Source organism: Monodelphis domestica, chromosome 2, assembly GCF_027887165.1.
Source record: "Monodelphis domestica isolate mMonDom1 chromosome 2, mMonDom1.pri, whole genome shotgun sequence".
NCBI lineage: Eukaryota > Metazoa > Chordata > Mammalia > Didelphimorphia > Didelphidae > Monodelphis > Monodelphis domestica.
Genome location: NC_077228.1, coordinates 25,367,087 through 25,390,892, shown reverse-complemented (window position 1 = coordinate 25,390,892; position 23,806 = coordinate 25,367,087). Strand labels below are relative to the sequence as shown.

Sequence of the window (23,806 nt, the reverse complement as noted above, 5' to 3'; positions counted from 1 at the left end):
GAGGAACCTACCTGCATGACAATATTCTTAGCAGCTCTTTGTGGTGGCAAAAAAAGTGGAAACCAAGGGATCGCCTGTCACTGGGGGAACTGCTGAACAAGTTGAGGGATATGGTCCTAAGGGAATACTCTTGTGCCATAAGGAACAACGAACAGGATGAGTTCAGATGACTTCTATGAACTGATGCAAACCAAGAGAACACTGTATACAGGAACCGAATGGGACAAGATGATCAACAGTGAAGGACTAAAGATAACAAGGGACCCTCGATTAAATGCCATCCATAGCCAAAGAAAGAACTGTTGCAATCTGATTGCAGAGAAAAGCAGGCCAACTTCCACTGTATTTCCTTCATTCGATTTCTATTGCATGTGCAATATGTGTCTATCATGACATGAGCAATGTGCAAATATGTATTACACGAAAGTACACTAACCTGTATCAGACTATTCACCACCTGATGAGGGGAAGCAGAAAATCTGAATTTTAAAATGTCAAAAACAATGGCCAGAAAGTCTTTCTTTGTGTAACAGAAAAAAATTTAATTAAAAAAGTCCAGGCTCGCCTGAAATGTATCCTCCTCAATAGCACTGCCACCCCAGAGGGCCCCCTAAGCTATCTTACAGTGAATACAGAGACACCTGGGCTAGCATATGGAGCGAGCTGGGGTACCATGGTGAGAACATGCTGAGGAAAATGGACTCTGCTGTGTTCTGCCTCTGTCTGGATGACTTTGTGGTGATGGGCACTGACCACTTCACCCACAGCTTTCTCCATGGGGATGGGACGAACTGTTGGTTGACTTTAGACTGATCCAATTTATTAGAATAGATTTCCCAAGCCAAGGAAAGCTTTGAAGCCAAGAGGAAATCCTTACCTTCCGTCTTGGAGCCAATTGGCTCCAAGGCAGAAGAGTGGTAAGGGCTAGGCAATGGGGATTAAGTGACTTGCCCAGGGTCACCCAGCTGGGCAATGTCTGAGGCCAGATTTGAACCCAGGACCTCCCGTCTCTAGGTCTGGCTTTCCATCTACTGAGCCACCCAGCTGCCCCATACCCTCCATTTTATCTGGTCATCAACTCCAGCTGTTTTCAGAGTTCTAGTTAAACCTCCTCCCAGGAGCCCATCTATTCTGTACAAAGCAACAATAACTTGGTTGGCCAGAACATTCTAGAGTCTCATCCTTCATCCCGCAGCAAGGTATCATCTTCTATTCTTTTTCTCTGATCTCTGCATTATCTCCTTCCATAAAAAACACGTGTTCCCAGCACATTTCATTGCATAACCTTAAAAGGTTTCAATCTACAAATCAATAAGCATTTATTAATCAGCTATTATGTGCCAGGCATGGTGCTAAATGCTGGGAATACATAGATGGACCTAAAATACAGGGCCTAGCAAATACTAAACAATTAGTAGATGTTTACTGATGTGATTCAACTTTGCCTTGCCCTCAAGGAATGGACATTCTAATGGAGAAGACAATAACTCAGTGTGTCCAGACCTTAATTTATCCAACTCTACAATAGCTGTAATAATAGATGAAGATCCGCAAGGTCCTTTCTACCTCTGATATTCCCTGTTCTAAGGCCTCTTGTGGTCCTGACATTCCCTGTTCTATCTTCTAGGGTTCTCTGTTCTGACCTCCTAAGTGCCTCTTTCCATGACAGTGACCCTGAGCCTTCTCTTTCCATAGGTCAGGGCTCGATCAACACTTAATTGCTCTGTGCTTGTTGGCAAAGGAAGAATGAAGAATGAAGAATGAAGAAATTTCTTCCTGGACCTCACCGACAAGCACTTCAATGGCCACATGGCTCTGCACCAACATGTTGAGAAGGTCCCTGCTAAATGGGATCGTCTTCGTGCCAGGGGCACCGGAGGGCATCAGACCCTCTGAGGTTCACAGTCTCCTCCTATTCAAATAGAAACGTGGATGGATTCATCCAGGAGATGGTCAAGATCTTTTAGGTGTCAGAGGTCGATCTAGATGCAGTTGGAGACCCTGTTGCTGTCATGGGGCATGGATGAACTGGATTCCATCACCACCACCTGCTGCATGAGCCAAGACAGAAGGCTGACTGTGCACTCTGGCTCAGCTCCCCCCCATCAATGTTGTCCTGTTTTCTAGACACTTCAATCATTCTGAAAATGGCGAGGATGTCTCTCTAGAACTAAGTACAGTCTATTCACTCCCCGCTTACTGCCCCATGAGCTCCCTTCCAGTTCATGGCTGATTTTGTCCCTTCCTGCTCTCTGTCGGGCCCTCAGTTTCCTGTCTTGTGAACCAGAAGGGATCTCATTCTACAGATGGGGAAATTGGGACTCAGTAGAATTAAATGCCATCCCCCTCTGTGCAGTCACACAAGTAGTAAGGGTCAGGAATGGGATTTGAATCCATGTCTTCTGACCTGAGGGCCAGTCTGGTCCACTGGGCCACTGATTTGTAACATAAAGAGCCAACCTTCTCAGGAGGGATCCTTCTATCTGGCAGAGTTAAGCTCTGTTTGGGAGGTGAGGCAGTGTGGTACAGTGAGTTATGACAACATTGTCTCAGAGGACTGTCTTCTGTCCCTTTACAATATCCACAAGCCTCAATTTCTTCAGCTGTAACTAGTTGCCTTCTGAGGTCCCTTGCACCTCGTGCTGCCCACTCAGAGCCATGTTTCTGGTAAGATGCTTATAGGTGGAATCCAGGAAGAAGTTGGGAATGACTCTTGGCCTGGAATAATGGATTGAAGAATGGTGCCTTCTGTTTCATTGAGAGTCACCCCATATATCACACCAGGATGACCAGGATTCAGACAACTGTCTTCAACTGGAAACACTCAGCAACTACATCAATGAAATCATCTTTGTTGGGGGAGCTGGGTGGCTCAGTGGATTGAGAGCCAGGTCTAGAGGCAGGAGATCATGTGGTTCAAATCTGACCTCAGATGCTTCCTAGCTGTGTGACCCTGGGCAAGTCACTTAACACCTGTTGCCACTCTTCTGCCTTAAAACTATTGTACTCCCTAGCTCATTTTTTTTGTGCCCATATATCTCAAGTATTTCTCTGTTGATGAATGGGTTATTGCCCAGAACTCTTTCTTTTTAAGTCAGTATAAGTCTCCTTTGTTGTCTTTAAGTTGAATAAAGTCAACATACCAACTCAAATCATGGAATGGGAAGATCTTTGTTGATCTTTAAATGTTTCTTATTGTGAATAAAATGTTCAGTCTGAGAGTCAAGGAGCCCATTAGCTTCCTGTGTCGTGATGGGTCACTGCGATGATGTTCTACAATTTTTTTCCAAGAAGACATCCAGGAAAGCCAAGCCCCACGAGAAGAGGAGAGTGCCTTTCACCTGTTCACCAAGGCCATGGAAGCTTCCAAACCAGTATGGTCAAAGGGGAAAGTGCTGGGTAGGGAGATGAGGACCTGAGTTCAAATGTCACTCAGTATCCTACCTTATGAAAGGAAGAATAGATGAGGTCCAGTGAGTCAAAGAGCACTGATGAAGCTCTTACCATGTGGCAGGCACCGGGGATGAATGGGGGATGGATGTCTGTTCTTGTGATGACACTGGGATAGATCACTCGCAGATGAGGAAATGCCTTCTATTGTTGCAAGCTGGCACTTTCTCTACAACTTAAAGTAATTTCATTTAATTTAGAGCTTTAATAACTAAATAAGCTGTAAGAGGGCTCAGGACAACTCCAGAAAACTTGATTGATTGATTTATGGCTAGGCCAGTGTTCTCTGTTCAGTACTACGTTACTTCTTTCCCTTCTGGGGATAAAAAGAAAGGCAAAGCAGTTCTGATCCTCAAGGAGTTTCTATTCCTATACTTCACAAGCACTCATTAAGCACTCTAGGTTCCAATAAGAATTTATTGAAGACTCTTCCTAGGTGTGTGACCCTGGCAAAGTCTCTTAACCCCAATAGCCTGACCCTTACCACGCTTCTGCCTTGGGATAGCTACTTAGTATTGCTTCTAAGACAGAAGGTAAGGGTTAAAAAAAAGTACAGATGGACACGGTGACCCCAGCAAGTAAGTCCCATAAAATTAATTGGCTTTTACTTTCTTATTGCAAACTGTCACTGTTTCTTTAACTTTCCAAAAGAAATTGTGTACATTTGTGGTATTAAAAGCTAAAATATCTTTTTTTGACATTATACAACATCATACAACATATTTTAGGCATTTCCAAGTTTCTAAACTTCCTCTGTGTTGCTTCATGTGTTTTCTGCTGCATCCACAAAACTCCCCCCCAAATTCTCATTTAATTTCATAAGCTGACCCGTGATGTATCAAAACTGTGATGGAGAAAATCTCAATGGGGAAGTGATAGCTGTATTTATTAGGTGCCTACTATGTGCCAGGCACTATGTTAAGTGCTGGTGGTAAAAGAAAGACAGGAGACAATCCCTACCCTCAGGGAGCTTCCAGTCAAGACAGAGAGAATAGATAGGAGAATTGAGAGGAGAGATCATTTAGTTAGTCTGTGAACCTGGAAGGAGGTTGCTAGTGCTATGCCCAGGGGTTCTGTTTTGCCCTGGATAACCCATTTATTTTATTTTATAAATCCTGTCTGTCTTAGTAATAACTCTAAGACAGAAGGGAAAGAGCTAGGCAATAGGGGTTAAGTGATTTGCCCAAGATCACACAGCTAGGAAGTGTCTGAGGTCAAATTTGAACTCGGGTCCTCTTGACTCCAGGTCTGGTACTCTATCCTCTTTTGCTACCTTACCATACCTCATAAGCTACCCCTATACTATTCATTTATTTTCAGTTTTCAATTCATTTATTTTAAAAATATTTTTCTATGTTTACATGATTTATTTTCTTTCTCTCCCCCCTCCCAGATCAGACAAGCAATTCCACTGGGTTATACAAATGTTATCACTTGATACCCATTTCCATATTACTCATTTTTGCTACAGCGCTTAAGCTTTAAAGCCAAAGCCCCAATTCATACGACCATATATACAAGTGAAAAGTGAGAAGTCATCTGTTTTTCTTCTGCGGTTCTGCTCCCACAGTTCTTTCTCTCAATGTGGTTAGCAGGTTTTCCCATAAGTCCTTCGGGAGTGTCCTGGATGGCTGTGTTGCTACTAATAGTAAAGTCTGTTCCACTGGATTGTTCCATAGTGTTTCCCTTTCCGTGTACAATGCTCTCTTGGTTCTGCTCGTTTCACTCTGCATCAGTTCACTGAGGTTCTTCCCGTTCCTATAGAAATCCTCCAGATCATCAATCCTTACAGCACAACATATAAGGCCCATTTTAAAGAACTGGCTTCGCTGAAGCCATAAGAAGCAGCCTGGTCATCGCTCTCCTAAGCTGGGAGTAGTTAATTCCCGGGATAACAGGTCCAGCTAGTCAACAAGTATGTACTAAGTGTATACTCTATCGTAGGCGCTGCTGCATAGGTAAAAGGCAGTCCTTGGCCTCAGTCTAGTTGGGGAGGCAGCATAGAAACGACCAGATCAAGTCTGATAGACTCAAGATAAATGGATAATTAACAGAGAGAAAGCACCTGCACTGGGAGGGTCTGGAAAAGGTTTCTGGAAGAAGGTGAGCTTTTAGCGGACACCCGCAGGAAGCTGGGAGGCTGAGATGAGAAGGGAGAGAATTCCAGGCCCAGGTTCAAGCCAGTGACAGGGCCAGGCCAGGATCCAAAAAGAAACTGGCTCCATGGAGGGAAGCATCTTTTGTATCGTGGATGTCCAGGGCATGCCGGCCAAAGCCAGCCATTGAGCCTGTGGATCCCTTCTCCACGCTCGAGCCTCTGGCATAAAACACCGAGTTACCAAGGAGATGGATTCCGGTGAAATGGCTGTCCTTTGGTTTTGACGTTCGTGGGCACCGTGTGAAGGGCCGCTGAGCCGGAGCCTGCCTGCGCTAGGCCTCACCAGCTGCTGCCCCTCCGGGCTGCCCCTTCCCGCGGGATTCCCTTTCATGCACTGCCAGCCCCAGCTCCGGGGCTGCCCGGCCTTCCCATTTTCCAGTGCTGCTTCCTAAGTGCTTTCCAGATTCGTTCATTGAGTCCAAAAAGGGAAAGTCAAGGGCGATAAATGCCCCAGGAATAGATGTGCAGAGGCGACGGGAGGTCGGACAAAGTCTCTGGGTTCTTGGCACACTGCAAGTTCGGCGGACTTGAAGCCCCGGCAGTCCCAGGGCTCTGAGCCACGTGGACTGGGCGGTTCTTTCCAGGAACCTTCAGGCGGCAGGTGTCGCAGAAGTAATGAGAAGAGCGGTTGTACAGCGTGGCAGAAGTGCCACTCTGCGCAGGCGCCACGGGTTACCTAGGCGACGGGCCGGAACGAATGACTTGGGTCCCATGGCGCTGTCCCCGGGGCGGCGCCTCCTCTTCTGTCTGCCACAATGCGGACACAACCACCCTCCGAGAAGGGGTTTTGGGATCGCCAGCTGGTCCATCAGCGAAGATAAAGGAAGCGCAGGAGGTTTAGAAGCCGGGGGCCTTAAGGTCAGCATTGTGCCCACTCTGCACTACCAGGACAGCTTGCCCCGGTGAGGAAGGAGGCGGGGACGGGGCGGGGCCTTGTCTAGTGCTCAGCATCTAGCTTGCCCTGTGAGGAAAAGGGCAGAGCCAGGGTGGGACCAAAGAAGGGATGAATAGAGGCCAGAGGGGGCGGTGCTTATGGTTATCTCCCTGCACTACCAGGACCACAGACCCGGATGAGAAGGGGGGATGGGTAGAGCCAAGAAGGAGCAGGGCTGATTGGGAGGAGAGGCACTTCCTAGGAGCACCACCTCACCTATACTGGGAGACTCTAGCATCTACACCAGCTCCCTGTCTAGTTCTTAACACTTTTACTCTTGGATTCAGTGATACTGGCTTCCAGTCCACACACCAGACCCTCCATCTCCAGGCTCCAGGTGTTTTCTCAGGCTGTCCTCCACCCCTAGTGCTCTTCCTCCTCCACTTGGACTGTTGACCTTGCTGGCTTCCTCAAAGGAAATTCCCAAGTCCAAGACACTCTCCTTCATTTCTCCATGAATTCTGGGATTGGATGACAGTCCTCCCCTTCCCCCCAACTCATCCCCTCATCCCAGGGAATTTTAGCTTACATGTGATAGTCCCTCAAACACTCCAACCTCCTGAAGCACCAGAAGGGGCCCCAAGTTTGAGCAACAGTTTAGTTTTGCTGAAGTATAGAGTAAGGGCAGAAGAGAGATGTTAAGTAAATCCTCAGCCTGCTCACTTGGCAGGATGACCTCTTCTTCCACACCTTCTCCACTCACAGAGATGGACATATCCTTGATCTTGGCATCCCCCACAAATGCACCACCTCCAGGTTCATGAACTCTGAAACTCCCTTCTCTGATCATAATGTATTGCTGTTCTACCCCTCCCTCTTGCCTTGCAACCTTTTCCCTTTTATGGGTGAGTTGATCCCATTCACATTCAGTTATGATTTCTAATTGTGTGCTTCCTCCTATCATTTTTTTCCCTGTTTACTTTTCTCTTTTCCTCCTTTTAGCCCTTCCCTGTTCACAGATGTTTTATTTTCAATGACCATCTCCCATTGTTCACTCTCCTTTTTGGCCATCTCTTCTACCCCTCCATTATTCTTCCTACCTTTGATGAAGTAGGTTTCTATATCTGGCTGAATGTGGGTATTATTCTCACTTTGAGATAGCTCTGATGAGAATAAAGTTCAAGTATAGCCACCCCTCCCCTCATCATCTCCTGTACTGTATAGCCTTCTTATGCACTTCTTAATGAGAAGTATTTTGCTCCCTTCTATCTTTTCTTTTCTTTTGCATCCATGTATTCCTCTTTCCCATCCCTCTTTTTTTGGGGGGGGGTGGGGGGGATGGGGAATCAGCCCATCTTATTTAGCTTCCTTTTTTCTTCCTATGTATATTTCTTTCATTGCTCTAATAGTGATAAAGTTCTTAAGTATTTTAGGTACTTTAGGTATCTTGCATACTTTAAGTGCCTTACCTTTCTCAAGTATCATAGATATCTAATTCTTTCCGTTACCACCTTCTCAAGTATTAAAGTGTACAATTCAACCTTATTGAATCCCTTAAGTTTTGATTTTTTTTTTATGTTTCTCTTGAGTATCAGATTTTCTCAGCAGCTTTTCTTTTCAGCTCTGGTTTTTTGGTCAGGAAAGTCTGAAATTCCTCTATTTCATTGAATATCATTTTCTTTCTCTGGAGGATTATTAGAAATAAAATAGGGTCTGGCCAGAGTTTTAAAAATTTATTAATAAAATGAGAGAGTGAAAGGTGAGAGAGATATTTAGCCTTACTAATTTAAGGTAGATCTGGTTCAGGTTTCAGCTCAGCATGGTTCCTTTGCCTTTTAGAATATCATATTCTATGCCTTCTGGTCCTTTAGTGTAGAAGCTGATAAATCCTGTGTAATCCTGACTGTGGCTCCACAATATTACAATTATTTACTTCTGGTTGCTTATCATACTTTTTCCTTAACCTGGGAATTCGGGAATTTGGCTACAATAGTCCTAGGGCAGGGGTCCCCCAAATTTTTACACAGGGGGCCAGTTTACTGTCCCTCAGACAATTGGAGGGCTGGGCTATAAAAAAACCTATGAACAAATTTGTATACCACTGTTTGGGATAGTGGAGGCTGCAGTGCTGGCTTTGATGGGCCTGCCACACCTTGCACAGGCCCATCACCACCACCACTATACTGGGAAGCAGTCTACACAGTGCAGAATCCCCTTCCCCAGATTGCTGCTCACCATGCTGATGTCTTCCATTGTGCAGCTACATAATCCTTTGTGTGGCACCTCTTTCTTGTTCAATTACTCTCAGAACAAGATGCCACACAAAGGATTATGTCACCAGAAGTAGTACTGTATGTGAGCAATGCCATGCTTTGTGGCCCCATCACAAGTGCTCCTTTCACTGACCACCAATGAAAGAGGTGCCCCTTCTAGAAGTGTGGTGTGGGCTGGATAAATGGGCTCTGGGGGCCAAATGTGGTCTTCAGGTTGTAGTTTGGGGACTCCTGTCCTAGATTGTTTTATTTTGGGGTCTCTTTCATGAAGTAATTGATGTATTTTTAAAATTTCTATTTTTCCCTTTTGTTTGAGGATATAAGGACAGTTTTTGCTGATGATTTCTTGTGTCCAGGGTCCAAGCTCTTTTTTTATCATGACTTTCAGGTATTTCAATGATTATTCTTAGATTATCTCTCCTGGATCTATTTTCCATGTTAGTCTTTTTTCCAGTGATATATTTAATATTTTTTTCTATTTTTTCAATTTTTAAAAATTTTGTCTTGTTTTTCAATGTCTTGTGGTTTCATTAGTTTCTATTTGTTCAATTCTAATTTTTAGAGAGTTATTTTCTTCCTTGAGTTTTTGTGTTTCCTCTTCCATTTGGTCAATCCTATTCTTAAAGAGTTTTTTATTCACTGGGTGTTTTTTTCCCCATTTTTATTTGATCCAAATTCCTTAGGAAGTTGTTTTCTTCAATGTATTTTTGTGCCTCCCTCTCCTTTTGACCTACTTTTTAGGAACCTTATTTCTTCAGTGATTTTTTCCCCTGCAGCCACTGAGTTTTTCTGTCAATTCTTTTAATTTTGGGGGGTTTTTATTCTTTTCAGGTTCTTCCAGGGTTCTTTTGGAGTCTGATATCTTTTCAAACTTTCCTTTGAAGCTTCACATTTTTTTTTCCATTTTGGAATTTTTTCCCTTTTCTGAGTTTGTATTTTGGTCTTCTCTGTCACCAAAGTAACTTTCTATAATCAGGTTGGTTTTTTTTTTTGGTGTCTTTTGCTCATTTTTCTAGTTGTTATTTTTCCTCCATTACCTTATCTATCTGTTCAGGTGATTCTCTGTTCCTTGACTACAGAGTATACTGCTTCAAGCTTGCAGAGCATTCTTCTCTGATACTTGGAGTAGGTAAGGATGCCTTCGTTTTTCCAGATATATCTGTGAAAGAGGCGTCCCTGTTGGCTTGCTCTGGAAGTTTTGCAGCTATTTTGTCCAGCTATATTCGGCACTCCATGTTAGCTATTCCCCTGTTGTTTCATGGGCTGGTTCTTACTCTACTAGTTCCCCACCCCTGCCAATTGACTTGGGCTGTGTAGGTCCCATGCCTCAGGGCTCCATTGCCACATGAGAGTGACGGTATCCTGCCTTCTAGACTTGTGTAGGGTGACTCAGGCTGGGTTCTTATCTGTTCTGCAGTTTCATTTCTTCTAGTAGAGTCATGGTATGTTGGACTGCTCCAAATTCTGCTTGTTCTCATAGATCCTGTGCTGCCTAAGCTACTCTCAATTCTTACCCCAGTAAGATGTGTTCCTCTAATTTTTATTTGTTTTGAGGTAATTTATTTTCCTTTTTTTGTGTGTGGAGGGATCAGGAGAGTGGAGTGTCCTTTACTCCACCATCTTAGCTCCCAGCATGCAATTTTTCTACCTTACAACCTCAAAAACTAGAATTTCTCATAATTTGACTTCCAGTCTCTCAACCTCCCAGTTTTTCCCAAGCCACCCCCCTCTGCTGGCTATACTCCTTACTTTGAGCACTTAGTGAAATGGCTCAACTCTGCCATTCTTTTCTTTTGAGTCTCTTACCTTTTTAATCCTGTCAAGCCTGAATCCAGGATTACTCTTTTTGCTACTACTTACAAGCTTGTAAATGAAACATCTTCACTCTAGTCTCATTTGAAGAGGTGGTCCTTCTCTTTGCCAAGGCAAGCTATATTCACAAGTGTGCCCCTTCCATTCCATCTCCTCCAGCAGGTTACCCCTTCTGTCATCCCTATTCCTTCACTTTTTTCTTTTTATTCTTTAAACCGTTACCCTCCAACTTAGAATTAATAATGTTCATTGGTTCCAAGATAGAAGAGTGGCAAGGCCATGGGGATTAAGTGACTTGCCAGGATGACACAGCTAGAAAGTGTCTGAGGCTAGCTGTGAACCCAGAACCTTCCCATCTCTAGGTCTGGCTCAAAATCCACTGAACCATCTAGCTTCCCCCTCTTTCACTCATTTTCAGTCTCTTTCTATCTACTGGCTCCTTCCCGACTGCTTACAAATATGCCCATGTCTCTCCCATTTTCAAAAAGTCTGTAGTTGACCCATCCATACTCTGGAGCTATTGTTTTATGTCTCTTCTCTTTTATTTTTAAACTCCTTGAGAAGCTGTCTACTATAGGTGCTACCACATTCTTTCCTCTCACTCTCTTCTTAAACCCTTATAATATGACTTCTGACCTTCCAAAGTTACCAATGATCTCTTAGTTGCCTGATCCATGGCCTTTTCTTAGTCCTTGTTCTCCTTGACACCCCGTCACTCTCTCTTTATTGTCTCCTCTTTAGGTTTTCAGGACACTGCTCTTTTCTGGTTCTCCTCCTTCCACTCTGACTGCTCCTCTGTCTCTTTCGCTGGATTCTCCTCAAGATTATATCCTCTAACCATAGGTGTTTCTCAGAGAGGCACTGTCTTGGGCCTCTTCTCTTCTCTCTCTAGATTCCTTCACTTGGAGAACCTCCTCAGCTCCTGTGGATTGAATTGCTCACTCTACTGACCTCTACTGTTAGGTCCCAGCCTCTTTCCTGACTTATTTCCAGTCTTACTCTTCTGCATTCATTTTATACTCCAGCAAAACTGACCTATTGACTGTTGCCCAAATATGGTCTTCCATCTCTCCAATTATTGCTTAAAATGTATGCCCTGGTCCCTTCCACTTCTTAGAATTCCTGACTTCCAGATTCAGCTCATAGGCTGCCCCTTATAAAAAGCCCGCAGGAGGGTCTCTCCTCACATTCTCTTGTATTTCCTTATCAGGGTTTTTTTTCCAAGTAGAATATAAACTCTTTGTGAGCAAGGACTGTTTTCCTTTTGTCTGGGCCCAGTTAAAGTGATTTTTGTCCCGCAAGTCTATAGGACAAATGCAGTAATATAGCACTTACCCACTGACAGCCAGGATTACAGAAAATTGCTATACTATAAGAGATAGAAAAGGGGACTAGATTTTGCTATAAAAGGGAAGTATGTTTCCTTGATCTGATTTTACCTTCACTCTCAGGGATAGGGGAGCCAAAATGGCAACCAAACTACAGTACTTGTCAGAATGTGGCACAGGGAAGACATGTGTCTGATGTATGTCAAACAGCCGCTTCCTCAAACCTCAAGCAAGTCCTCTGTCTTGATGCAGATCTCATTAATCCCACAAGGATTGTTAGTCTCCTTGACCTTTTGTGATCCCTTCTCCTGGAATCAGACACAATTATTAATCAAAGTCCCACAATATTTTAACAATCAATGGCAGGTTTCCTTAGTCTAAAGCTTTGGGGTATGCATTGATATTAGAGCTAATAGATATTGTAAATTTATCCTTCAAAATCCAAAACCTTATTAATACTGGTTACATGTACTTCAAGTACAAGAAATAAGAAAGGAAAAAAATCAAATATCCTTTTTGCAAATTAAAAAAACAGTAATAAAAATTCAGGATTTCAATGTATCAGCCAAAATACTCTCCTCTTGACTATTTTTAGCTAATCAAATCAAGAATTTTAAGTACCCCTACTTACCATTAAGTATGAGAGTTCAGGAGTCACTTACTAGACTAAGCTCATACCTCTAAAGGCCACTGCATCCCACCCTTGGGCAGTGCTAGGCAAATTGAAAGACTTCCATTGGCTTCTGTGAAAAAGAGGGAGTTACAGGAAGTGACAGGAAGAGATGTGGAAAAGAGGAGCATAAAAGAAGAGACCAGCTTGGTCTAGGGGGTCTTTCCTTCCTAGTACTGGAAATATTGGTTCTGGAGATTCTTTCCTGGTGTTTGGAGTGAGTGACTGAGATCCTTGCCTTGACTTGGAGAAGAATTTTTCCCTGGATCCTGCATCAGCTTGCTGGGTGAGTGACTGAGATTCCTGCCTTGGCTTTGGAGAAGGCTGTGTTGATGGAACTCTGACTGAAGACAGCCCCCCCACGACTTCTGTCTGAAGATTACCAGGAAATCCATGTTGAGACAAGGGACTTGGGGAAGCCCCTGCCTGAGCTGAGCGTGATTTCATTGAAGAAGGGCTGGTAGGCTTGTTAGAATTTTTATCTTTATCTAGATTGTTCCACTTTCAGTCTTTCCATTTCTTTGTAAATAAAGCCTCTAAAAGTCATTTTGACTTAAGCTACAATATTTTAAAACTGGCGATCACATAAATATTACTTTATAACTCATATTTAGCATGAAATGTAAATCTAAATTTAAACCTTTTGTTAATTGGCAAACCACAAAGATTTGACAAGAATCCTCAATATTCTGACAATTTCCTTCACTGTTTACTATCTCTAAACTATCCCTCAGTCAGCTTTTAGTAGCTCATTCTGAAGTTAAAAAACTACAGCTATTGATCTGTTTGCTGTGTGGAAGTGTAAGTCCTATATCTTTTTTTCTTTCCCCCTTAAACTAACAACAACTGAATTACTGGCAATTGCTTGCTGCTGCAGGTAAGCCGGGTGTTTGGGTTTTTTTTCCTCTTAAGCAACAATTAGACCCTCAGGACTACACCTGGGGAGACACTTCCACCACCACCACCCTCCTTGTCTCAGTGGGGAATCAACCCTGCCCCCACAAACTTCTATCTCATCACCCAGAATTCTTTAAGGCCTTTTCAAACCCCACATATCTCTACTAGGCAGAACAGTCAGTAGAAGCAGGAGCAACTAAAACTGATCCTTTGGTCCTGAAAAAGCTTTCAAATCCATTAAAAGTAAAAATACCAGCAAACTTTTTTTGCCCCCAGACCAGCTCAGAGAAGTGGCTTGCTGTCCAAGAGGTCTGAAACTGGCTCCCGGGAAGCATATGGTAGGAAGCACTGTGGTGGAAGCACAGTAGAAGCACGTGGCCCTGGAGTTTTTAACCCTAGGGAGAAGGAATGAAGAGAAAACTCTCCCAGACCTCTTAGCTAAAATTTAGGCTGTACCCTGGGGGATTTACCTACAGTAAAGTGTATTTTACTTTGCCTGAAATAGAAAGCTTTGGCTTTTTTTCTGTTGTCCCTCCTAAATTTAGACTCAGCCTAAGGCTTTTCACTCCATTCAAAGGCTAATTTATTAGGGCATGCCTGTACTTACAAAAATTTTCTTCTCTGAAGTCTCTAGGAGACCCCACCCACTAGCTTTGCGAAACCTTAATCCCTAGTCATTAGTACCACCTACTGACAAAAAGTACAATTGCCAGCAATTTAATAGTTAAACTTAAAACTAAATAGGCAACCAAGCATGATACTGGGCAGCATAACCCAAATTGGGAAAATTCAGTTTCTCGTCTATCTAAAATGACTCATGATTCCCAGATAACATTTCACAATGGCTTTATTTAGCACTGTTCCTGGGTATACTTATAATAATAGGATATGTTGTAGTTGATCTATCCATTTTTAAGAAAAAAGTGGTAAATAGCCTGAGTAACCTCAAGATTCAGATAAGCTATTCATCTCAGCCTTGTCCTGTACAATGCATTTCCCATCCTGTCCAAAGCATTTCCCGTCCAATCCAATGGATCCCTCCCACTACTAAACCAATCCTTGACCTCAAAGCTGAATTAAAAGATCACCTTAAAAGACAACTGGAAAATACCTCAAATGACCTTGAGAAGAAGTTGGAGGATAGTTTGGGAGATCTCAAGACTTACATAAAAATCTTGAGAAAATCTTGAGAAATCTCCAGATTCAGAAGAGAGATTTATCTCTCTCTATTCCTTGTCCTGTTTTAACTACCTCCATATCTACACATATCTACATATTCCTCCTACCTGACCTATTTCCCCTACTACACCCATTACCCACTCTATAGTAACCCAAACATCAAGTCAAGTAACAAACACAAAATAATTCAGCTAAAATCCTATTTCCCTTAAAGAAGTACACACCTTCAATAAAACTTGAGATGTGGTGTCCTTAAGACACCATACACCCTTCACCCCTTTCCCCCAAGATATTGAGAGATTCAAGCAAACTACCCCTTCCTTTGAAAATGAGCCTATTGTAGCTATTAAAATTTTTTGAATATTATTATTTTCATTTATTACATATGTAATATTATTCAGTATTAAAATATTGACAGCATTTATCAGACTTATGATTCTGCATGGATAGATGTGGAAAATTTGCTCCAAGCTTTTTTGAAAGAAAGAGAGAAAAATAAAACCATCTCTCTTGCCAGTAAGGCCCAGGGAAGGAGAGAAATTTGTTGCCCCAGCCAGACCCAAAATGGAATGTTAATAATGACCAAGACTATTTAAAACCATGCCAGGATAGAGAGGCATTACTAACAGCAATGAGAGCTTGTTCTGATAGGCCTGGTACAAACAAAAGATTGAGAATCTTAAGCAAAAAACTGATGAGGATCTCTCCCAGTTTATGGATAGACTTATTGAGCTGGGAGGTAGATATATAGACCTGGATCTTTCCAGAAAAAGGAATATCAGACAGATAAGAAAATAGTTTGTAGAAAACTGTTGTAAAGTGGTCAAAGATTATTTTAAAATCAACTGCCTGAACTGTCTAGTATGGACCTTGAAGAATTGAGGAGAGTAGCAGTTTATGCCTATACTGGTTACCAGAAGAAAGATGAAGATAACAGTGACTCAGTAGAGGCATTAAAAAAAATTAAAATTTGTAAGGGAAGAAATTGAAAAAGCAAAAGCAAATTGAGCAGTGACCATAGCTGCTTTGCAAGAATCCACAAATCAAACACCAAAGTGTTATTTATGTGGAAAAAGAGGTCACTTAATATTAAACTGCAGAAACTGGAATTAGGTACTCAATAACATAAATTTTAGGAATAATGGTAATTTCGGAAATAATAATAATTTTAGAAATAATAATAATAGAAACAATTATAGAAATAATAATCCAAGTGAGTCAAATCAAGACTCCCAACAATATATCCAAAATGGGGCTCTTCTAAGCTATACTTACTCAATGGGGAAACCCTTGAGAAATGACCAAGGACCTTTATGAAGATCTGAGAGGGGAGAAGGGACTCTATAATCAGAGAGTAAAACCTTTGATTTCCCAGACCCTGATATCTTAAAGCCAGTTATCCTAGCCCATTCTCCCCCACATAGTAATGAACTTCACGTAAATCTGAAAGTTGGGAATACATATGATTGCCTCTTAGACACTGGAACTTCCAGATATTTTTTGGTAAGTAAGCCAGATCCCAAATGCAATTCTATTGGCTCTCTAAATGTAGTAGGCATATCAGAAACACCTCTAAAGGTCCCAAAACTTTTCCTTCAAAAGGAATATGTGGGACTCCTATCAGTAGAACATTCTTTTCTTTTAATGCCTGGTTCCCCTATAAATTTATTAGGAAGAGATCTTTTATGTAAACTTAGACCCACAATAACATGCTCTCAAGATGACTCTATGATGCTAGAATTGCACAAGGAATCCTTAAATTTGCTCCCTGTACTTCTCTCAGACAGTTAGGAGGTGAAGGAGCCTCCCACCTTTGAAATACCATCCACTATATCTGTGTCTCTTTTGGCCATATCGTTTTCTGATTTCAGTGTACTTAAGTCAGCTGTTCCTGTTCAAAGTAAGACAAAAGATGGTCCACCTCCATCCATTCCTCAGTATCCCTTATTGAAAGAGGCAATTGAGGGAATTATCCCAATAATAAATTCAGTAATTGAGCAAGGAATAATAATTCCTTGCAAATCCAAATACAATACACCCATTCTACCTGTAAAAAGCCAAAATTAGGCACAGATGGAAAACCCATCTATACATTTGTACTAGATTTAAGTGCTATAAATATAATCAGGTCATAAAAAGACATCCTGTATCTCCAAGCTCAGCCACAATTATCTGCTCTATTCCTAGCACAGACACATATTTTACTGTAGTAGATCTGTGCTAAGCATTCTTTTCAATACCAATTCATGAAAATTCCAGGAATATATTTACCTTTACCTAGAAAGGTTCGAAAATACATGGTTCTGGTTACCACAAGGGCTCATGGATAGTCCTATGTTATTCTCACAAATTTTAACACGGCATTTAGGAAATATTAAATTTCAGAATAGCAGTGCTATTAGCCTCACCCAATACCACAATATACCAAGAATATAGCAAACATCTTCTTTTAGAAATATATAAGAGAGGTCACAAGATCTCAAAGGCAAAGGCTCAGTGGTGTCTCCCCAAAGTGGAAGATTTAGTGTTTATTTTAACTGCTGGTGCCCACTCCATTTCCCCTAAACTCATTGAAGATATCCAAAAATTGAGTGCCCCCTCCACTAAGAAACAGTTGAGATTAATTTTAGGAGCAACAGGATTTTGTAGACAGTGGATCTGTTGCTATGGGGAAATCACTAAACTGCTTATATGGAGTATGGGTGTCATCTGAAGGAAAACCCCTGCTCCCTAGAAATTTTTATCATCAAATTTGTTTATCCATTCACAAAAATGGTCACTTTGGTACCAAGAGCATTGTAGACTCTGTTAAAAGAGTATGGATAGCCCCATGATATAACTACCATAGCCTCTAAAGTATGTGCAGCCTGCCCCATCTGTCAAGCATATAAGCAACATGCCTTTCATGGCAAAGCTTTTGGTGGGCACCCTTTGGTTTACACACCTTTTGAACATCTGCAAATAACTGATAATTTTTTATATACATAGATTTTGGTATTTTGATTTTGATTTTTTCTCCCCAAATTTAATTTTTTTCTTCTGTGTTTTTCTTTTATATGTTTTTGGTTTTTCTTTTGACACGATTCATATAGCCCATAACTCAACCATGTATCCTGAGTTGATCCAGGTGTTGGTCAACACCCTCCTCAGGGGGGATTACATAATTTTCATAAACTATAATATTTAAAAATTTTTGAGAGAAATTTCAGGAAAAGAAGCTTGCTAACTCCTCAAATTGAGAAAGTGAACTGTTTGGAGAAAGTTCCATAAAGAAACCTACACTGCATCAGAATATCCAGAATGAACTTTGGCATGTAATTGACTGAACTGACTTGAGTTGAACATATCATTTATTATGAATGTAAATTCTTATGCCAAAGGGGAATGCCCCCAATTGGACTTTTGTGAATGCGCCTAGCAAACATTCGTTTTGCTCTCTCTCCTTTCTTTCTCTTATCTCCAACTATTGTAGTTTCCTCTTAGAAAGTGCAATATTGTATGCATCTTTAGGTAGAAGATCTTTAGAAGTATAAGCTAGTTATGTTAAATTATTCATTAGGGAGACTAGTCTCCCAAAGAATCACAGGGAGAATTGTAAAGATAGTATTAACTCTTCCCTTGTCTATTTTAGCTAATCAAATCAAGAACTTAAAGTACCCCTACTTACCACTAAGTATGAGAATTCAGGAATCACTTACCAGAATAAACTCACACCTCCAAAGGCCACTGTCCCCCCTTCTTGGGCAGTGCTAGGCAAATTGAAAGACTGCCATTGGTTTCTGTGAAGAAGGGAGAGTGACAGGAAGTGATATGGAAAAGAGGTGCATAAAAGAATAGACCAGCATGGTCTAGGGGTCTTTCCTTCCTGGCATTTGGAGAAATTGGTTCTGGAGATTCTTTCCTGGTGTTTGGAGTGAGTGGCTGAGATCACTGCCTTGGCTTGGAGGAGACTTTTCCCCTGAATCCTGTATCAGTTTGCTGGGTGAGTGATTGAGATTCCTACCTTGGCTTTGGAGAAGGCTGTGTTGGATGAACTCTAACTGAAGACATCCCTGGGACTTCTAGCTTAGGATTACTGGGAAATCCATGTTGAGACAAGGGACTTGGGGAAGCCCCTGCCTGGACAAAGCCTGACTTCATTGGAGAAGGACTGGTAGATTTGTTAAAATCTGTCTCTATCTACATTTTTCCATTTTCACTCTTTCCATTTCTTGTAAACAAAGCTGCTAAAAGTCATTTTGACTTAAGCTACAATATTTTAAAATCAGTGATCACAATATTACTTTATAACTCATATTTAGCATAAAACCCTAAATTTAAACCTTACAAGGTATTCCTAGCTCTGAGCACACAGTAGGCAATAAATAGTCATTGAATTGGACATATTTTGATTCACTGAGAAATAAATGATCATTCAAGGGAATTTAAGCCTGGGGAAAACTCATGGCAGTCATAAAAGATATGTGTGTGTCTATAAGTCTGAAGTGATTCTACATTAATCCCATTTACACTGAGATATACTGAGATCTACTACTACTGTGTCATTCAGGAGAAAGCCTTTGAGTCAGGCATCCTGGTTTCAAAGCCTATCTCTACCACTGACCACCAGCCTTTATGGTCTTCAGTTTCCTCCTCTGTAAAATAAGAGGATTAGATTAGATGCATTTGAAGAACTTTTCCAGCCCTAAACTGGAGTTCTGATCCACTGGGGCCTTCTTTTAGCATAAAAATCACTTTGGGCCTTTGTAAGCTCTGGGGAATTTTTCCCCAACTCACACTCACACTAATGCATTGGGTCTTCAAAAGAATCATAGCTGGTTACATACCTCCTTAGGGTCCTGAGAAGTTGGGTGTTTTTTCTGGTGATATTGACTTGAGTCTCCAGAATTTTTTCTCCAATATCAGTCACTACTACTATTACTAGTACTACTATTACTACTAGCTAGTAGTACTACTAGCTAGTAGCATTCCTAAAACATTTGAAAATTTGCAAAGCACTTTACAAATATCTCATTTGATTCATACAACCCTTAAAGTTAAGTAATAGCATTATCCCTGTTTTCCAGATGAGCAAACTGAGGCAAACTGAAGTGAAGTGACTTGCCCAGGGTCACACAGCTAGTAAATGTTTGACTCCAGGTTCAGGGCTCTCTTCACTGCCCTACTTACCTACAAATACTTAGCCCAGAAGTATTGTTCAACTTATTAATATCAATTAGTTTCTTCCCTTTTTTATTACTTATTTTTCCCTCTCTGAGCCAGTTACAATGAGAATAGAGTTTAAGCATTGCCTGTCCCCACCCTTATCCTCTCCTCTCTGTATTGATTTTTCTCACCTCTTTATGTTATATAATTTACCCCATTCTATCTCTTCCTTCCCTTTTCTCTCAGTGCAATCCTCTCAGCCCTTGATTGATTTTTACATGTCATTCATAGGCATACATATCATTCCATATCATCACATTTACATATACATTATATCATCATATACATATTATCATAATCATCTTACTTTTCCACCCTCTTTCTGAATCAATTCTTTTTATCTTCTCTACTAAGGGGTAATTTTTTGAGAATTACAGAAATTCTCTTTCCATTAGACATAAAAACATTTTTACCTTAATGAATCCCTTAAATTTTCTCTTTCTTATTTATCTTTCTGGGCTTCTCTTGTGTCTCATATTTGGCCTTCAGATTTTTTGTTTAGGTATGGCTTATTCCTCAGGAATGCTTGGAAATCTTCTAGCTTATTGAACCATTTTTCTCTGAAGGAATATATTCAGTTTTGCTAAATAGGTGACTCTGGGTTGTAAACCCAAATCTTTTGCCTTCCTGAATATCATATTCCATGCCTTATGATCCTTTAGTACTGTGTGATCCTGATTATGCCTCCATGGTATTTGAATATGTTTTTCTTGCTGCTTGAAGTCTTTTTTCCTGGCTTAGTGGCTCTTGAATTTAGCTATTACATTCCTGGAAGTTGTCAATTGAGGATTTCTTTCTGGAGGTGATTGGTGAATTCTTTCAATTTCAATTTTATTTTCTTGTTCAAGGGTCTCTGGGCAGTTATTTTTGATAATTTCATGTAACATGATATCCAAGGTTTTTTCTTTATCATGGTTTTCAGGTAGTCCAATAATTCTCATATTGTCTCTCCTAGATCTATTTTCTAAGTTAGTTGTTTTTTCAGTAAGATATGTCATGTTTTCCTCTCTGTTTTCATTCCTTTGATACTGCTTTATTGTTTCTTGATTTCTCATGAATCATTAGTTTCTAGATGGTCAGTTATGATTTTTAAGACCTGGTTTTCCTCTGTCAGTTCTTGGTTCTTCCTTTTCAATTGGCCCATTTCTTCTTGCATCACTTTCATTTCTTCTCGCATTATTTTCCTTTCTTCTTGCATCTCTTTTATTTCTCTTCCCCACTTTTCCTCTACCTCTCTTAATTGTTTTTTGAAGTCTTTTCTTTTTAGCTCTTTCAGACTCTGTGTCCAATCCATATTTTTCTTTTGGATTTTGCATGTGTTTCCTTTGCTTTCACTGTCCCCTTTTGTGTCTGCACCTTGCTCTTTGTCTCCATAAAAATTCTTTAAATTTAGGTGCATTTTTGGTTGTTTACTCATTTTCCTATCTAATTATAGGTAGGCTCTGTTTTCTGGGAAGTTGGGGATACCTTCTTAAACTTCAGTCCTTCCTTGATGCTATTTTTGTCTTATTTTCTGAGTTGTTACTAGTTTATCAGATGGTCTGAGGGCTGAGAGCTCTTAGAGCCCTGTTGATTCAATTGACATTTGAGATGCTGATGGCTTAAAGACTTTCCACAGGCTTGGGTGTAAGCTTTTGATCTCAGTCTGAACTTGATCAGGTCAGGGTCTGATGGAGTTCTAGCTCCAGGCACAGGCTCAAGTTTTTGGTCTCACTGTGTTCTTGATTCAATCAGGTACACCCTTGATTGCCCTGATCTGGAGGGCAAAACTTTTAGTTTTGAGCAAAAAGATCCCGGGGAAGCTCCCCCTGAGAGCTATGTGCTCACCCCAAACCATAGATTTGTTCTCATCCCAAGCCCAGACTGGGATTCCTGGCTTCTTTATGGGCCCAAATGGATCATCCCCCTTCAACCCAGATTACCCTGGGCAGAAACTCTGGACTTCTCCACAGGTTTGAAATTTCAAGGGGAATGAGTTGGCTTGGACCACTATTTTTCCCCACAGGATCTCAGGGTCTGACTGTTAGTTAGAACTAAAGTTTGGAACCTTTGAGAGCAGATGTGTGTGGGGGGTGGTTTGCTCTTGGCTTGTCTTCACTCACTGCTATGCCTCCTGTTAGCTCTGTTTTCCTCTCACCTCAGTTCCCCAGATGGTCTCTGCCTACCTTTTGGGTTTTTCTTTTTTTTTTTTAAGATTTTTTCACTCTGTGTCCTTGTTGATTTTTTCACTCCTGTATTCATTTTGTAGCAATATTTTACTCTAGGTTGGAGAGGATTTTCATTGGTGAAACAGTGTTGCTATTCTAGTTAGTCCTACATTTTGGCTCCACACCCGGATGTCCTCAATTAGTTTTTACAAAGAGATTTTTACTGAGAAAATATGGCAAGGCAGACACTTAAACATTTCCTCTTAGTTTCCACGATCACTATTTCCTTTACTACCTCTGTCCCTGGGAAGAGTGAGCTCAGGCTTAAAGCAGTTGTTTAGAGAACACTTGACCCAACCAATTTCACTTCTGAGTGGTCCATACCCAATGGACAATTTTCTTCTTTTTGGCCCCTCCCAATCTATTACATGCCTGAGTAAGGCTGGTTGTGCAGGGCTGCTCTGCTCACTGGGCCCAACTTTCTACAAAATGGCATGGACCATCATTAAAGGACCTCTGTCGAGTCCCTCTTTGACTATTGGGAGCTTACACCATCACAGCCCAGTCTGTCTTGTCTCTAGTCCTCGTTCCTAAAGGCAGCAAGCACAGAAGTGACCAAAGTAACAGTGAGGCTCTGGGTGCCATGACTTCACTTTAGGCTGGGTGGGGGAAAGATGGCCCTGGACACGTGCTCTCTCTCTCCTCATACAGAGCCATGCAGCAGTCTTTGGCTCCTTGCTCACACACAGCCACCCAAGAAAGACTGAGAGAGGGGTTTACCTTGTCTGCAGGATACTTTTTGAATACTCATCGTCCTTAGCTGTCAATCAAAGACCTATTTCACCAGAAGATTAGAAAAAGTCATCCCTGGGTATGCATACAAAAGTCCATGTGAGGCTCACATTAGGTTTAGAAGGGCTGTGTTCTCTATAACCAATCCCCCTCTTATATTTGTATTTATTCTAAGTAAAAGAAAAATGTTTCCAGCAAGTTTCTCTAAAAGATTTCATTTCCAAGATATATATGAAGTGGTTCAAATTCATGGGAATTAGAGCCATTGCTCATTCTATCATTTGCCAAATGAAATGAAGAAGAGGTTCTAAAGGGAAGAAATCAAGCCATCACCAATCATATGAAAACAATGCTCCAAATCAGTAATAATTAGAAAAGGACAAATTAAAACAATTCTGAGGTCGTATTCAGCAGGTTGACAAAATGGAGAAAAAAACTGAAAATGACAACTGCTGGAGGTGCTGTGGGAAAACAGGTGCCTTAGCACACTGTAGGAGGAATTACAAACTGGTCCCATCATTCTGGAAAATAGTTTGGAACTGTGCCCCGAAAGTTCACTGAGTGATTCTACTACTAGGCCTATGCTACAAGGAGATCAAAGAAAAAGGAAGAGGGTCTATATACAAAAAAGAACTGGAAAATGAAGGGGGAGGCATCAGTGGAGGAATGGCTGGATAGATTATGGTATATGAATGGATTGGAATATTCTTGGATATGGAATATGAATGGATTGGAATAAAAAGGAATGTAGAGACAGACAATTTCAGAGAATGCTTGGAAGATTTGCAAACACAGTGGAAGTGAAAAGAATTAGAACAGTTTATGCTGTAATGTCAGTACTGTAAAATGAATGATTTTGGAAGCCTTGAAGAACACTAATCAATGCAATGACCAGCCATGATGAAAAGTGTTATCATCTTATGACAAAGAGGTGATGGATTAATATGCAGAATGAAACATATTTGGACATGCCCAATCCTGGAATTTGTTTTGCTTGACTATGTATAATTGTTAGAAGGAT

The 23,806-nt window shown here is 41.2% G+C and overlaps 1 protein-coding gene across 3 annotated transcripts in view; it reads left to right on the top strand.

Annotated features, from left to right (window-relative positions):
* Positions 1-6,271: 6,271 nt before the first annotated feature.
* LOC100017446 (carnitine O-palmitoyltransferase 2, mitochondrial-like) overlaps positions 6,272-23,806 on the top strand; it is a 41,993-nt gene continuing 24,458 nt past the window's right edge. Inside the window, exon 1 of one of the 3 annotated variants that reach the window (XM_007480156.3) lies at positions 6,272-6,510. In XM_007480156.3, the coding sequence (XP_007480218.3) occupies positions 6,320-6,510 (191 nt within the window). In that variant the 5' untranslated portion in view covers positions 6,272-6,319. The remainder of the gene's footprint in view (positions 6,511-23,806) is intronic. The other 2 variants (XM_007480155.3, XM_007480158.3) reach the window with 2 other exon arrangements.